At 57.9% G+C, this 17,095-nt stretch overlaps 1 protein-coding gene across 1 annotated transcript; it reads left to right on the forward strand.

The window, feature by feature from the left end:
• The first annotated feature begins 6,430 nt into the window (after window positions 1–6,430).
• On the forward strand, window positions 6,431–15,896 carry LOC117880028 (solute carrier family 22 member 6-like). Its single transcript, XM_034775671.1, has 10 exons — window positions 6,431–6,802; window positions 7,151–7,254; window positions 9,712–9,866; window positions 10,467–10,635; window positions 10,963–11,158; window positions 13,679–13,788; window positions 14,564–14,778; window positions 15,246–15,354; window positions 15,491–15,694; window positions 15,824–15,896. The coding sequence occupies exons 1-10, from the start codon at window positions 6,431–6,433 to the stop codon at window positions 15,894–15,896; spliced, it is 1,707 nt and encodes a 568-aa protein (XP_034631562.1).
• Window positions 15,897–17,095: the final 1,199 nt, after the last annotated feature.

Below are 17,095 nucleotides of genomic sequence, written 5' to 3' on the forward strand. Positions count from 1 at the left end.
GATGGACTGGGAGGAGCTCAGCAGGTAGTGCTCAGTTGCACTAGGGGTTGCTCCTATGGCTCACACCTTTTGCACCTCCACGAGGAATTGCCCACATTGGTGCACCAGGGTGTTGCTCAAGTGACATGACTGCAGCTGCCACTGGGGCCCATTTGCACAGGAGGCACCAGGCGCTGTGCAGCTGCACTGGGAACTGCTCACATGCTTGCACTATGAGTCGCTCAGTTATTCCAGGAATTGCTTGCCCTGTTGCAGGAGGAATTGTGCACACGTGCCGGCAGAGCTCCTCACGTAGTTGTAGTGTCACTTGCACCGCAGGCCGCTCACACTATTGCATGGGGACATTCCCCAAACAGAGTGTGTGCAAAGTTTCTGATAGCTTCAAGTCAGGCATGTAAGGAGGTTTTGGCCTTGCAGTCGGAGAGCGCCCATCCCCAGCACTGGGAATATTAGCATTAATCATTTGACTGTGACATGATTACAACCTGATTTCCTCTGTGCTACTCAGACAGGGGCTTTCAAAATAAATGACAAGGGAGACTGGACACTAGAGATGGAATAAAGGGGTCTCAGTCCCAGCTGGTGAGGCTGGACAACTGTATCTCATGGGGGGGGGGGTCCACCCACCAACCCCAAGAACTCCTACACTACCATCTTTAGAACAAACCCGAAATCATCCAGGATAAAATTGCACCTCAAATGCAGGAGGGAGCAAGTGGGATTTTTTAGTGGGTTAGAGCAGGAGGACCTAGGGGTTCTAGTCCTGGCACTGGGAGGGGAGAACGGTCTAGTGGGCTAGAGCAAGGAGTGCGAGTTGATTGTTGTGGGAGTGGAGCAGGGTCTCAAACAGTAGGATCAGAGGTGTTCAATATTCCTGGCTTTGCCACTGCTTCAGTTTCTCCCCTCTGTAGAAGGAGGATAATAGCACTTGCAGGAGGCTGGCAAACCTTTACTAATGAATTTTCATTGTGTGCTTTGAGGTCCTCATCGGAGAGCACCTAGCTCTGGCAGAGTGCTATGTACTCTATTCCTTTGTAGTGGTTATGATACACGGTGGGTGTTCAGAAACAGTTATTAGTGGAACCATGGCTAACAATGCCTCCCTTCCCCGTATTTATTTGCATAAATACTACAACCCCAGAACTTTGGGGTTCAGCCCAAATCCCTTTCAAAATAAGCCACCTGATTGTCAGGGGCTATGTTATTGCTGCTTGCAGGAGCATGCCACACTAACTGGTTAAATCAGCATCCTGCCCCTTTGCAGCATGGGAGTTGTAGGCAGAGGGTGCATGACAGGGACTCTAGCCTATCCTGCTGCTTCTCCTTCTTACTCTGTAACCCAGCCCTAACCTCCTGGATCTGTAATGGCTGCCTCTAGTGATGTAATGGGTGGGCCAGGCCTGCTCTTAAAGGGGCCTAGGAAGGTTTAGAGATGGGTCCCTCTCTAGCAGAGAATGGAAAATGCAGTTCTGCACAGCTGTTGCCATGCAGGTGGCTGCTGCCTTGCACTGGGGAGGATTGCCCTGGACCTCAAATGGGAGTCATGAGCTGTGCCAGACTTGGAGGATGTGTTGCACTGAATTACATTGCACTGCTGTGCAACACACCAAAGAGAACTGTATTAAAGCTGGCGTGACAGCACAGAACTGTGTTGCATTCAGCTGAATTGCACTGCAGTGTCTCAATCTGGAGTGCAGTTAATTTCACTGGAATTCACACAGGGCCAAATTCTCCTCTGGATGACTCTGTACAATCTCAGTGGTGTCACTGAATCCGTTCCATGGAAGCTTTTTGTAACAATGTACTGGCCTTTAAGGCCAGAGGGGATAGTTTGGGAGGCCATATACCCTGATTCCATGTGTCTGGGGACAGCAGATGAAGGCTGGAAAAATAATGGAAGTGACCATTAGGAAAGAGGAAATTGGTCCAGGGGAGCAGTTAGTGTCTGGGAGGGTGTGACAGGTTCCCCAGGTGCAACCTGGATCTGGGGTACCCTGGCATACCAACCTAGGCTCCCTCTCACACTGTGATGCTGTGACTAGCAAAAACCTCTCCAGGTACTGCACTTACACAGCCATCCACAGACAAGGACACACCCAACTGAGTTATATGAATACTTCTCCTAGCCACTTATAAACTAACAATTGAGAGGCTCCAGTCAATTCCTCCAGCCTAGGACCCAAGGGCTGTACCGTCTTGCTCTGGTCAGAAGCCTGACCAGTGTAAGTTTATTACCCAGTCCACCCGTCCCTCAGTGTGGAGAGGACATGCACCAGCTTTTGTTCACTGAGTGGATTTCCCAAGCACTTCAACCAAAACACACTGTTTAAGGTAAAATATAAACCAGATTGATTAACTACAAAAAGATAGATTTTACGTGATTATAAGTAGTAAGCGTAGAGATCAAAGTTGGTTACTTAAGAAATAAAAGTAAAATCACAATCTGAGCTCTATAAACTAGACAGGATTTGAATCAAGCAGTGTCTCACCCTGATGGGATAGTTCCTTAATACACAAGCTGGGGTTCTCCTTTCCAGCCTGGAACCACCCTCCCCAGTTCAGTTTTTGTTCTCCAGACACGTTTCTAGGTGTTGCATTGTAGGGGAAGTGAGGCCAAGTGATGATGTCACTTCCCCTTTTTTATAGTTTCTTCCAACTTGCTGGAAAGACCCTTTGCTATGAAGTGAGTCAAGTCCATTGTCTACGAACTCTCTCTGAGAGGTCTCCATTGTATACAGTTCCTGGGATAGTCCTTGGGAGTGTGGACTCCCCTTAACATGTCATCAATGCTGTCTGGCTTCTCCACTGTTGTATCTGAAGGGCTGCTTGGGGGTGTTTCCAACATCACAACATATTTCAGTAACACACACATAGCAAAACTTCATAACTTCCCATACAACGATAACACATACAAACCAAGAAGATATTAATGTTCAACAGGTCAAGACTTTTAGAATGATACCTTACAAGGCATACTTTGTACAAAACATATAATAATCATATCACCATGGTAAATATGGGGGTACCAGGGTATTGTTTTGGGGTACAGAGTGCCACAAAGGGGGAAGGTATTGGACCATCCCAAACCATTACTCCTTGAAGGGCCTAGGACCAGGAGCTTTGAAGAGTGGACACAGCAAAATTCCACCCTCTCCCATCCAGCACAGACAAGGTTTGGAGTTTAGACCCACCTGGGGAGGATCAAGAAACTGAACAGTGACTGGCCAGATGACTCGAGAGGAAGCTCCAAGCCCAGGAAAGGGGGGAGCTGCTCAGATGGAGAGGAAGAGCTCAGCTGGGACACAGCCCTAGAGGGGAGGGCTTGTGAAACCCCTGACTCTGAGAGCAGGCCAGGCAGACTAGGACTGAAATCCCCCAGTCTCAAGAAGGAGGGCTGGGAAGCCCTGAACTTAAAGAGGGTAGCTGGTTAATTTGAATTAATTAGCCCCAAAGAAAGGCGGAATATTGTTCTTAAAGACTCTGGGTATAACTGGATTATTCTCAGTACATATAGGGAAACTGAGACAGGGTGCCTGGAGGGCTGTCCTAGGCCACAAGGGGCTGCTATGGGACAGCATCGATGTATAGCTTTGAACCTGCGAGCTACCAGGCACCCTCAACTACTCAGCTCCCCAAAGGCTCAAGCCCTAAATGAGAAGAGCATTTTGGCTCTGTGTTATGATGCAATTGTGTTGAAGCAGAAAGCACTCTGCTGCATTTCATTTCACTGGCTATAGTTGCATGCAGTGAGCAGCATCTCCTTGAAATGCAAGGGACTGCACTGCACTAGAGGGACAGGGTAAGTAGTGTAGCCCCTGAATTGAGATGAAGGCTGTCACATTTAATTGCACCATGTTGCAATGCGTTGGAGTAGGTCACATGGAGTAGAATTGCATTAGGATACCTGACTTGAGGGGCTGTGGGTGAAACCAGTGGTGGCAACGAGTGGCGGTACCTGACTGGAGGTGCCCATGGGTGTAACCAGGGCGGTAGGGATGGGGGATACGTGACTGAAGGAGCCTATGGGTATGACCAGGGGTAGCAGCAAGGGGGGGATACCTGACTGGAGGGGCCCATGGGGGGACTAGGGATGGCAGGGAAGTAGATATGGGGCTGGGGGCCTGTGGGTCTGATGTACCACTGCCTGGGGATACACATTGAATCCCAGTTTCTAGGGCTATCAGACCAGCTCCCCCTTGCCTTGGGGCCCCAGCCCTGGGCTGGGCTGTGGGGTTAGGGCAGGTCCTCCACACAGAGCCAGCCCTGGCTGCCACCATGCCATGGCTTCATGTGTGGCTGAACTTGTCTCCAGCAGGGAGGGAGGCGCTGTGGGCTAAGCTGAGCAGGGATTTGGGGCTCCTAAGCGTCTTAAGGCTAATGACTGAGGGAGATGAAGGGAGAGTGGTCAGTCCAGAGGACAGAGACGGCACATGAGCTGGGGGGGGACGGCTGGGCCCCATAGGGCAGGGCAGTGGGGAAGTGCAGGGGGGCTGCAGGGAGGGGGGCAAGTGCTGTGCTCCTCCAAACTCCCCATCCCCTGGGCTAGAACAGCCCCCTGCTGAGACTCTGACAGCAAGGTCACTTCTGTCCCAGACACCCCCACCTCACCCTATCCTTGCTGTCCCTCCCTCGCTGTTGCTATGGGAGGCCTCCCCCATTCCTCCAATCTCCAGCCCCCATGGTGAGAGCATCGCTTTGTGCCCCTAGTGACTGCTTCAGATGCACACACGTGCACACACTCAGACATACATGTGTGTGCACGCACACGGGAACTCCCACATCCATGCTGCTGTGCCTACCAGAGGGCAGCTGGTACTGGTGGGAATTGTTGCCACAGTGGGGTGGTTAAGTGGGTGGAGAGGGTGTCCTCTGGCATACATGGGGACTGCAAGGTGCTGGCAACCCAGCCCTGCCCTGGGCCTAGCTCAGAGGGACAGGGAGAGGGTATTGCAGGGTGCAATGCCGGGGGGCAGACAGGTAAGCCCTGGGCACATGCCATGGAGAGGCTCAGGGGTGAGGCTGGGTGTGTGGGTGGAATGAGATAGACCAGCTCTTGCCAGAGGATTTGTGGGCCAGTCCCGTCCTAGCATATGTTGAGTCGATGGCAGCTCTCAGCCTCTCTCCCTGGAGCTGGATTCTTGCTGGGGACCGCCCCCTTCAGTGGGTGATGAGTCTGCCTGGTCTCAATCCATCTGCCCCCCTCTCTCTACCCCCTGTGGGGCCAGCCCTTTGGCCCCTTGCTTAGCACCATTAACATTGTGAAATTCGGGGGCTGATTTTGAGGGGGACCCCCCTTGTAGGTGAACTTCTCTCCCTCCCATTGCAACATGAGAGGGTGTGGCCAGATGAGAAGTGGATGCACGGACCAGGCTGTGGAGACCAAACTTCAGCAATAGGTGACTGAGTAGCAGAACTGAAGGCACCAAATTGGAGGTCAGGGGGGTTATCTTGGTTCCCACAGGAAATGGGCTGGTGTGTGAATCCGGTAGGAGGGTAATGATTAACCCTAAATGTGCTGCTCTGACGTAAGAACGGGGGCACGCCTGTGGGGAGGTGGCCAGACCCAATCCCCTTGGATCAAGATGTGGGCTGGGGGAAGGAAAGTTGTTTGCAGGATGGATGTGTCTTGAAAGGGAGGATGTGAGGTTAAGGGGGTGTGGAGGAGGTAGAAGAGAGTTAAGGGTTTAGAAGGTTAAAGGGGTAGAGACATAGAAAGGTAAATGAGGGCAAAGCCAGGGCTTCTGGCAGGGGCTGAGACTTGACACAGCTTGTTGCACATGCAAGGCACATTGGCAAAGGATCCCCCACCCCACCCAGGAGAGATGGGTCGGGGGAGCAGAGATGGGCAGGTCACCCCAGAATTGTCTCACTCTGCATCATTAGCAACACTCTTGACTGGGTCTGTGACTAGTGCCAGCTTGCTGGGGGACGAGCCAGTGCTGGGGCAGTGCTAGTGTCTGCTCTCCAGTGCCTGGGGCAGAGGCAGTGCCCGGTCCCCAGTGCCAGGGCAGAGGCAGTGCCTGGTCCACAGTGGCTGTGCCCAGTCTGGCGCCAGCCTTCTCTCTTCAATCCCAGCCCTGGGTCCCAGTTCCCAGTCTTCAGTGCCCACTTCCCCCTCCCTCCATGCCAGCTTCCTCCTTGTTAACAGCTGCCTCTAATTGTGGGGAGAAGAGGGGAGGGCACTCTGGGTTAGCAGCATAACATGACAGGAGTCAATCGTTAACCCCCCTCCCCACCTTCCCCTCTGCTCAGTATATAAGGCAGCCAGGAGCTGGGAAGAGCTGCTCCTTAAGGGAACCTGTGCCCATCACTCCCTGCAGGTGCCCATGTCTGTCTCTCCCTTGAGGCACCCGTCTCTCCCTGCAGTCACCCCAAGAGAGGCTTGTGCCCATATCCCCCATCATCTGGTGTTCTCTGCCGCCCCCCAGCCATGGCCTTTGGAGACCTCCTGGAGAAGGTGGGCAGTGCAGGTCCCTTCCAGCTCCTCTGTGTTCTGCTGCTCACCGCGCCTGCCCTTCTCATTGCCAGCCACAACCTGGTGCAGAACTTCAGTGCCGCCTCCCCTGAGCACCAGTGCCGCCCTCCGCCACCAGGCACCAATGCCAGCTGGGTGGGCAACACCACTGCAGCTCGTGGGGGGCTCTCCCTGGTCCCGAGCCCAGAACAGTGCTGTCGCTTGGTGGACACCCATGGGCAGCATCCAAGATCCAACAGTTCGCTGGGCAGGGCAGGCGAGACAGAACCCTGCCGGGACGGATGGTACTACGACCGCAGCACCTTCTCCTCCACCATCGTCACCGAGGTATGGCTGATAGCCCCCCTTCTTCCCTGCTGCCCCAAGGCAGAGCCATGGGATGGGGGCAGGGAGGGGGGACCCACGTAGGGGGATGGGATAGAGTGGGGATTGTGGGGAGAGAGGGGAGAGGAGGTGGGAGATGAAGAGGGGCGGGAACTGGGAGGACGGTAGGGGAGAGAGAGGATGGGGAGAGTTGGATAGGGGGCCAGAGAAGGGTGTGGGAGAAGGTTGGGTGCTGGGGGATACATGGCTATGGAGTTCCAGTCCCTCAGGTCAAGCCACTGATTGGGAGGGGGCCCCCTGGGGGCGCCATACCCCGTCTCTGTGGGCACTGACTGTCCGTCTGTCTGCCAGTGGGATCTGGTGTGTGATCTGGGCCCCCTCCCGGCGCTGGCGCAGACGCTGTTCATGGCAGGGGTGCTGCTTGGAGCCCTCCTTTTTGGAGTCTTCTCGGACAGGTGGGTGACGGGGGGTGTCCCCCTGAAACTAATGTCCCCCCCCCTGGCTCAGACCCCCCCTTCCTGCTGCCCTGGCTCCCACCAACGGCCCCACCCCGCCTGCCCCCCCCCCCCCCCCCCCCCCCCCCCCCCCCGGATCAGACCAATGGACCCATCCAGCCCAGTGTCCCCCCCGCCCCTGCCATCCTGGCTCAGACGCATGGTCCAATGCTCGGTCATTCCATGACGCATGGAAACACTCCCTGGGTTGAGATGCACCCTACGCTTGCGAGTGGTTTACTCCTCACTTGTCGCTGGCTGGTTAGTGATGCTCAGCTCTCCACCACTGCCTGTTAACCATGGGTTGTGGGTGACAACCCCGGCTGTCAGCGAAGACACGTCCGTCGCTGATCGGCGCTCGGCACTCAGCCAACAGGCGTTAGCAAGGGCTGGTTATTAACAAGGGGGTCCCACGCTTTGCTGCTTCTGTTGGCCCAGCACTTGTACACACTGTGCATCCCTCCATCCCCCTGCACAGCTCCCTCTACTGCATCCAGCCCCCTCTAGTTCAGGGACTCGCTGCAAGCCCCCTACTGCCTCCCTCATGCCAGGGTCACCCATTGTCCCCCAGTGCCAGGGGCTGTGGGCATACCCTCTTCCCCCCCACGTTCCCTTATTTACCCTCCCCCCACTGTTATTTGTCTGGGAAATGTCATTTTCGCCCCCTTACACTCTGTTGGGAGGATGGGCAGAGCCGAGATGGAGTGTTGTCATGCTGCTAGTGCATTCATTGGTGGCCTCAGCCAGTTTTTTGATCTCGGGTGCTTGACGCTGTGGCTCTGCTAAAATGCTGCTGGGGCTCCGGATACCATCCATTTCCCTCTTCCAGTTGTGCCCAAATTCCCCATAGGGTTTTAGCCAGGGATGGGCAATTTGGCCCAAGGGCCACATCTGGGAATAGAAATTGTATGGCGGGCCATGAATGCTCACGAAATTGGGGGTTGGGGTGTGGGAGAGGGTGAGGGCTCTGGTTGGGGGTGCAGGCTCTGGGGTGGGGCCAGAAATGAGGGGTTGGGGGTGCAGGAGGGTACTCCGGGCTAGGACCGAGAGCAGGAGAGTGATCAAGGCTGGGGCATGGGATTGGGGCCCGGGAGAGGGGCAGGGGGGCAGGCAGGGCCGGCAAAAAAGCCCCAGGCAAAAAAGCCCCCCGCCCCCGGAGCGCGGCAGGGGAGGGCGCCGAGCCCGCTGTGGTGCCGCTGGCGGACAGAGCCCTGGGAGGAGGGCAGAGAGCCCGGCCGGGGCTCCACTCTCCCCGGCGGCCAGAGCGCCAGGAGGAGGGCGGAGAGCCCAGCCGGGGCTCCGCTCTCCCCGGCGTCCAGAGCGCCAGGAGGAGGGCGGCGAGCCGGCCGGGGCTCCGCTCTCCCCGGCGGCCAGAGCGCCAGGAGGAGGGCGGAGAGCCCGGCCGGGGCTCCGCTCTCCCCGGCGGCCAGAGCGCCGGGAGTAGGGCGGAGAGCCCAGCCGGGGCTTCGCTCTCCCCGGTGGCCAGAGCGCCCAGGGGAGGGCGGCGAGCCGGCCGGGGCTCCGCTCTCCCCGGCGGCCAGAGCTGGAGCACCGCACCGCGCCACCCCCCTCCAGGTGCCGCCACAAGCACAAGCTTGGTGGGCTGGTGCCTGGAGCCGGCCCTGGGGGCCGGCTCCAGGCAGTGCTTACCTCAAGCAACTTCCGGAAGCAGCGCCATGTCCCCGCTCCGTCTCCTACGTGGAGGCGCGGGCAGGCTTCTCTGAGTGTTGCCCTGTCTGCAGGCACTGCCCCTGCAGCTCCCATTGGCCGCGGTTCCCGGCCAACGGGAGCTGCGGGGGCTGTGCTTGGGACGTGGGCAGCATGTGGAGCCCCTGGCTGCCCCTATGCGTAGGAGCCGTAGGGGGGACATGCCACTACTTCTGGGAGCCAGGTGGAGCTATGGCATGCGTGGAGCAGGGCAAGCCCTGGACCCTGCTTCCTGGCAGGAGCTTGAGGGCCAGATTAAAACGTCTGAAGGGCCAGATGCAGCCCTGGAGCCGTAGTTTGCCCACCCCTGGTTTTAGCAATTGGTGCCTGGAACGTTTCCTGAAATTCTGGGCTGGATCAGTCACAGCACTCAAAGGTTATCATGTTGCAGACAGAATGAGAAATGCCAGGGAATTGGGTGTACGGCCAAGCTCCGTCAGTTACAAGTTACCGGCTATCAATGAACAATGATCAAGTGCTGGTCACTTGTTTTGATGATCAGTTATTTACCGGTAATGATCAGTGAGCTGGGGCAGTTACTGTTGATCAGTGATTATCATCTGTCAGTTACTGACTCCAAACAATCAGAGATGCCTGACAGAGTGCTGCAGTTTCCTGTGGCAGTGAGTACCGCAGGTGAACGGTCTGACATGTGAGAGCTGTGAGGCTTCCTCTGGGGTCTTACCCTGGATGCTCCCCCCTGTGATGCAGGTTTGGGCGACGGGTCATCCTGCTGTGTTCTCTGCTGTTGATGGCTGTCATGGGAACTGGGGCTGCCTTGTCCTCAGACTTCCTCACCTACTGCGCCTTCCGCCTGCTGAGTGGGGTTGGTCTGTCTGGCTTCCTCCTCAACTACATCTGCCTCAGTGAGTATCCCGAGGGCAGGGGGAATGGGACAGGGCCTTTCCCCTCTAGGGTGCACCAGCTACAATCCAGCCTCAGGGCAGGGAGACCAACTGGCTTGTGGGGGATAAGATATGGAGCTTTCTGCTCCACTGGACACTGTCTCCAATCTGGCCCTAGAGTGGGAGCTGGCTGGCTTTGGGGGATGGTTATGAGGCCTTACCTCACCAATGGACCCTGGCTCCAATCCAGCTCCAAAGCGGAGGGACTGGTTGGCCTAAGAGGGTGAGGAATGGGGTATGGGGCCCTTCACCATAGGGGGCGCCAACTCCAATCCAGGTTAATGATGCCCAGGGACCTTGCCCATCCAGTGTCCCATTGCATAGCATGCAATGACTTTGCTGTATCTCAGCCCAGTTCCTAGCAGGAATATCTCGGCTGGCATTAATTGTGGGAGGCTCAAGTGGGGAGGCTGAAAGGACCACAAAAATGAGCCTCCCCATCCCCAAGGCTGGCCTGGGCTGAGGCCCATGAGTGATGGGTGTGGGGAGGGGCTTGGGCTGAGAAAGGAGCTCAGGAGTCACCCCCCAGCTCAGAAGTTTCATCTCTCTGCCCCTGCCCAGGTCTGGAATGGGTCCCCACCAAGTCCCGTGCCCTGGTGGTGACATGGCTGAGTTACTGCAGCACGGCAGGCCAGGTGGTGCTGGCTGGCCTGGCCTACAGCATCCGGGACTGGCGCTGGCTGCAGCTGGCCATTTCCACCCCCTTCTTCATCTTCTTCCTCTGTGCCTGGTGAGTCCCCCATCCCCAGAAGGGGCTTGGAGAGAAGTGGGGTCCAGTAGTGAGAGCAGGGGGCTGGGAGCCAGGACTCCTGGGTCCTACTCTCTGCTTTGGGAGGGGAGTGGGGTCCAGTGGTGAGAGCAGGAGAGAAGACTGTGTTCTATTCCCAGCCTGGCCACTGCTTAACTCTGTGTCCTTGGTGGGGGCAAATTACATCCCCCCCATGTCGCAGTTTCCCCCTCCATAAAACAGGGAGCTGAAGAAATGACAGAAAAGTGCTTTGAGATCCCCCAGGGATCAGCCCCATCTGAGTGGCGTCCCGGCTCCTCCTCTCCCCAGGTGGATCCCAGAGTCCGCACGCTGGCTCATCATTAACCACAGGCATGCGATGGCGCTGAGCAACCTGCAACGGGTGGCCCGGATCAACCGGAAGCAGCTGGGCGGGGACAGCATCTCCCTGGAGGTGAGACAATGCCCTTTGACTCCCAGGGTCACAGCATGTCCCAGTCCTGATATCCAGCTGGGGCTGGCCCTGGCGAGGGGGATGGGAGGTCCTTGGAGATGCCCCAGTGGGGTCGGCACCTGGCCCATCTCCTTACCTGCATGGCACCAGGAGCTGGGAAAGCCGAAAGGGGGCAGGGTCTTGTCCAGAGAGGAGCCCGTCCCCCACAAACACAGTGGGGCAGCGAAGGGAGTGGAAGTTCCTTTGTGGGGCATGGAGCTGGGGGGCAAAGGCATGAGGGCAAGAGGCGCACATCACGCAGGGCGAGGGGCCTGATCCAAACTAGGGATGAAAGGACTTAATCTCTCCAACCATCTAGTTCTGCGCACACACGTGTCTGTCCCTCCCTTCCCACACACACCTGTCCTCTGTCCCTCCCTTCCCACACACACGTCTATCCCTCCCTCCCCACACACATCCGTCCATCCCTCCCTCCCCACACACACCCGTCCATCCCTCCCTCCCCACATACACCCGTCCTCCGTCCCTCCCCAACCATATCCGTCCATCCTTCCTTCCCCACACACACCTGTCCTCCGTCCCTGCCCACACACATCCATCCCTCCCTCCCTCCCCACACACACCCATCCATCCCTCCTTATCCACACACACCCGTCCTCCATCCCTCCCCCACCATATCCGTCCATCCCTCCCTCCCCACACACACCTGTCCACCCCTCCCTCCCCACACACACCCATCCATCCCTCCTTATCCACACACACCCGTCCTCCATCCCTCCCCCACCATATCCGTCCACCCCTCCCTCCTCATACACACCCGTCTACCCCTCCCTCCCCACACACATCCGTCCATCCCTCCTTATCCACACACACCGTCATCTTTCCCTCCACACACACCCATCCATTTCTCCCTCCCTTCCTCCCTCCCCAGACACATCCGTCCATTCCTCTGTCCCTCCCTCCCCATGCACACCCATCCGTCCCTTCCTCCCCCACACACCCATCCATGCTTCCATCCCTCTCTCCCACACACCCGTCCATCCCTCTGTTCCTCCCTCTCCATGCACACCCATCCATCCCTCCCACCCCACACACACCCATCCATTCTTTCATTCCCACATATACCCATCCATCTTTGCCTCCTACACACACCCACCCATCCCTCCCTACATACCGTCCATCTCTCCCTCCCACACACACCCATCCATCCTTCCCTCCCTGCGCACACCCATCCATCTCTCCCTCACACACACACATCCATACCTCCCTTCACCCACACACACTTGGCCATCCCTCTGTCCCTCCCTCCCCATACACACCCATTCAGCCCTCCCTCCCCACACACCCCCATCCATTCTTTCATTCCCACACACACCCTTCGATCTCTCCCTACACACCGTCCATCTCTCCCTCCCACACACACCCGTCGATCCCTCCCTCCCCGGACACACCCATCCATCTCTCCCTCCCACACACACCCACCCTCCATCACACACACATGTCCATACCTCCCTCCCCCCCCCACACACTCATCTATCCCTCTCTCCCTCCCCACACACACATGTCCCTCCCTCCATAGGCGCCAACTCCGTGGGTGCTCCCGGGCTGGAGCACCCACGGTGAAAAATTGGTGGGTGCTCTGCACCCACCAGCAGCTCCCTGCCCCGCCTCAGCTCACCTCCGCCTCCTCCCCTGAGCGCGCCAGGGCTCTGCTTCTCCCTCTAGCTCCCAGTGCTCGCCGCCACGAAACAGCTGTTTCACGGTGGCAAGCGCTGGGAGGGAGAGGGGAGGAGTGGGAACGCGGTGCTCTTGGGGAAAGAGCCAGGGCTGAGGCAGGGATTTGGGGAAGGAGTCCCATGGGGCAGGGAGGGGGCAGAGTTGGGGCGGGGATTTTGGGGAAGGGGTTGGAATGGGGGTGGGGCAGGGGTGGATTCGGGGCGGGGCCAGGGGCGGGCAGGGGTTGAGCACCCACCGGTGCTGGAAAAAGTTGGTGCCTATGCCTCCCTCCCTACGGCCCGTCCGTCCTTCCATCACTCCCTCCCCACACACAGCCGTCCATCTCTCCCTCCCCACACACAGCCGTCTGTCCCTCCCTCCCCACACACACCTGTCCATCCCTCCCTCCCCACACACAGCCATCCATCCCTCCCTCCCCACACACACCTGTCCATCCTGCCCTCCCCACACACACCTGTCCATTCCGCCCTCCCCACACACAGCCGTCCATCTCGCCCTCCCCACACACAGCCGTCCATCCCTCCATCCCTCAATCTGTTGCTCTGAGGCTGGCCCTCTCCCAACATTCAGGGCTGGGATTTGCCCTCCCCCTGTTACCTTCTCCCAGTGGCCAGGCTCCCTGGGCAGACACCAAGGCCAGAGGCCACGGTCAGGGTCTCATGCTGAGCTCCTGCTCCCCAGCCTCAGCCCTGTGAGGCTCCCAGTTAGGGCAAGATGGGGGGTGGGGCTCTGGAGCTGGCTAGGTCCTGGGCTGGGCCAGTGGGGCCAAGGGAAGGGGCAAGTCCGTGTCCAGCCTCCTCCTCGCCTGGGGCCCTGAGCGGTCAGGGCATTGCTGAGCCACCTTCTCTCTCCTAGATGTTGGAGAAGGTGGGGGGCAGCCCCACTAGGAAAAGCACCTGCTCCTGCCTGGGCCTCTTCCGCACGCCGGCCATGAGACGCATCTCCTGCTGCCTCATGAGTGTCAGGTAAGGGCCCTCTGCCTGGCCAGCCTGCGGCTCAGAGCCTCCAGCACCAGGGAGTGAACCTCCCACTTCCCGGAGGGGATGGACAGAGCCATACATCCACCACGGGATAAGGGTATCTATCGGGGCATGGCTAGATGGTGCTGGGTGGAGGGGTAGAGTTGGAACTGGATAGAAGGTCAGCTGTGGTGATAGACAGAAAAGGAGAAGAGGATCCATGGGGAGAGGGAAGGATGGACAGATAGTCCAACATCTAGGATTTAGTAATGAGGATGGATGGACACAGATACATCTTCCTGGATCTAAGTAGGGGATGGAGGGTCTGAGGGACTCAGTTACCTCTGCGAGGATGGGTGGATGGATGGATGGATGGATGGATGGATGGACATAGCTAAATCTCTGAGGAAGGGTGGAAGGATGGACAGAGGGACACATTTGTGAGGATGGACGGGGGAGGGATGGACACAGACGTATCTAGGAGGATGGATGGGGGAGGGGTGGAAACAGATGTATCTAGGGGGATGGACGGGGGGAGGGATGGGCACAGATGTATCTAGGGGGATGGACGGGGGAGGGGTGGACACAGATGTATCTAGGGGGATGGACGGCGGGAGGGATGGACACAGATGTACCTAGGGGGATGGACAGGGGAGGGATGGATACAGATGTATCTAGGAGGATGGATGGGTTGTGTATACCCCTTCTGTCACAACCTCGCTGAGCTCTCCATGTCACCTGTGAGTCCTGCCCTCTGACCCATCTCCGCTTTGCTCTGCAGCTTCTCCACCAACCTGGCCTACTTTGGGCTCTCCATGGACCTGTCAGCCTTTGGCCTGGACATCTTCCTGGTGCAGACGTTCTTCGGGGCCATTGACATCCTGGCCAAGATGGCCTGTGCCCTGGCCCTGAGCTACTTTGGACGCCGAGCCATCCAGGCCAGTTCCCTCATCCTGGCCGGCATCTTTCTCCTGGGGAACATCCCTGTGCCCAGAGGTAAGGAGCCCCCGAACCCCAGGTTCTCAGCCCACTCAACCTCCAGCAGTGATGGGAGCCAAGTTGGTCCCACTGAGCTGGGAAGTGGGGGAAGCCCTTGTGACATGGCTCTCCCAAGAGTCTCCTGTCCCGTGATCTTCAGGAGAGATGGCTCGGGGGTTAGAGTGGGAGGGTGGGGCTGTGAGTCAGGATTCCTGGGTTCTATCCCCAGTCCTGGAAGGGGAGTGGGGTCTGATGATTGGAATGGGGTGGGCAGCTGGGAGTCAGCTCTCCTGGATTTTATTCATGGATCTGCCTCGGACAAGCCACTTCACCCATGCCTCAGTTTCCCCACTGTGAAATGCTGTTGTGATTATTTGCATGGCTCATGTGGCAGCTGTGCCGTGGGACTGCAGTGACTGAAACGTGCACTAGGCTTTGTGATCTCCGGGAAGGCCAGTTCCACATCCCCATCTCTCCCCCTCCAGAGATGCTGATGGTGCGACTGGCTCTGGTAGTGCTGGGAAAAGGATGCCTGGCTGCCTCCTCTGTCTGCTCCTACCTGTATGGGGGAGAGCTCTTCCCAACTGCTGTCAGGTAAAATCAGGACTGGGATTCCCCATCTCTGTGATCGTATAAACAGCCCCTGCGCCTCTCCCCAGGGGCGGCTGCATCTCTGTGCGGGGCGTGCTGTTATTGTTACGAGTCTCTCACAGCGCACTGTGTCTGGCAGGCAGACAGGCACTGGCTTCACCACCGTGATGGCTCGTCTGGGCGGCATGGTGGCCCCGGTGGTGCTGGTGGCCGGGCAGCAATTTCCCTTCTTGCCGCTGGTGATATTCGGGGTGGCTCCCATCGTGTCTGGCATCGCCGCCTGCTTCCTGCCAGAGATGCACAACGTCCCCCTGCTGGACACCATAGAAGAGGTGGAGGACAGGTGTGAGTCACGGGCTGCTGGGGTACATCTCCCGCTGCCCTTTCCCCCTGCAAACCTCTTTTCCTTCCCCGTCAATCCCTTCCCACCTGCCCTTTCCATCCTTTTCACTCCCTCCCTCTTTTGTTCCAGAGCCAGGAGGAAAGGCGAGGAGGCGATCGCCGGGGAGACCATGGCTCACATTGTCCACTCAACCAGGATCTGAGCAGCCTTCCCTGCCCCCAAAGCCCCCAGTCATGGCCCCCCCAATGCACAGGTGGAGGCTGCACCAAAAGGCCCACGTGAAGGGAGGAGCCACCTGCTGCTCCCTTTGCAGCTTAGGAATCAGCCCCCTTAAAGAGACAGGGCAAATGGGGGTGGGGGCGGGGGAGTCTGAGTTGTGCCACTGAGCTGCTCCCTAGCGGGGGACCCTACGCCACACATGCAGGCAGCCTGTGGGGCATGGACAGAGCAGGGAGACACCTCCCTGAACAACTTTGCCAGGTGTGACTGTACCGGCTTCCCTTGCTGGTGTATATTAGCCTGACGCCCGCCCCTCCCTCCGGCCTGGCAGGGCTGTCAACTGGCTCCCCCCAGTGGTATGTATTGGCCTAACACTCGCTCCTTCCTTCGGCCTGGTGGGGCTGTGAACAGGCTTTCTCTGGTGGTGAATATTGGCCTGACACCCGCCCCTCCCTCCAGCCAGGTGCGGCTTTAAACTGTCTCCCGCGGGTGGTGTGTATTGGCCTGACACCTACCCCTCCTCTGGCCTTGTGGGGCTGTGAACTGGCTCCTCCTGGTGATGTATATTGGCCTGACACCCGCCCATCCCTCTGGCCTGGCAGGACTGTGAACTGGCTCCCTCTGGTTGTGTGTATTGGCCTGACACCCACCCCTCTAAAGTGACCCTCCCTACTGGGGGAGGGGAGCTCAGCGTCTGTGGCCCGTCCAGCCAGCAATGATGGTTCATGCGATGCAGGTTTCTGTCCTACTGCGAGCTGTGACCCAGCCAACAGATTTCATAGCTGCTGATGAGCCACTACCAAGCTGGGCTTGGATTGGATCCTGCGGCCGAACTGATGCTCTGACCCCTTTTGGGGCAAATTGAGCAGAGTGGGGCGAAGGGCCTGGGGGCTCTGAAGGTGTTGAGGGCTCCCCATTAGGTGCAAGGGACTGGGGGGCAGCTAGGCAACTCAGCGAGGCTGTACAGGAGGTGTGGCGGCTGGATCCAAACTGTAACATTCACCAATGGGGCTGGAGTTTGGAGTGACCCCTCTATGTGGGGTACCAGCCCCCAGGCAGCAGGGACAGGATGTGTGTGTGTGGGGGGTGCCTAGGTGAGATTTCCTGCACTCGTTCCTGTGGCCTTCTGTACATTTTGTAAATGTACTAAGAAATGTACTCAGCCACACTAAGAAATTCGCC

This window comes from Trachemys scripta, chromosome 7 (assembly GCF_013100865.1).
Source record: "Trachemys scripta elegans isolate TJP31775 chromosome 7, CAS_Tse_1.0, whole genome shotgun sequence".
NCBI lineage: Eukaryota > Metazoa > Chordata > Testudines > Emydidae > Trachemys > Trachemys scripta.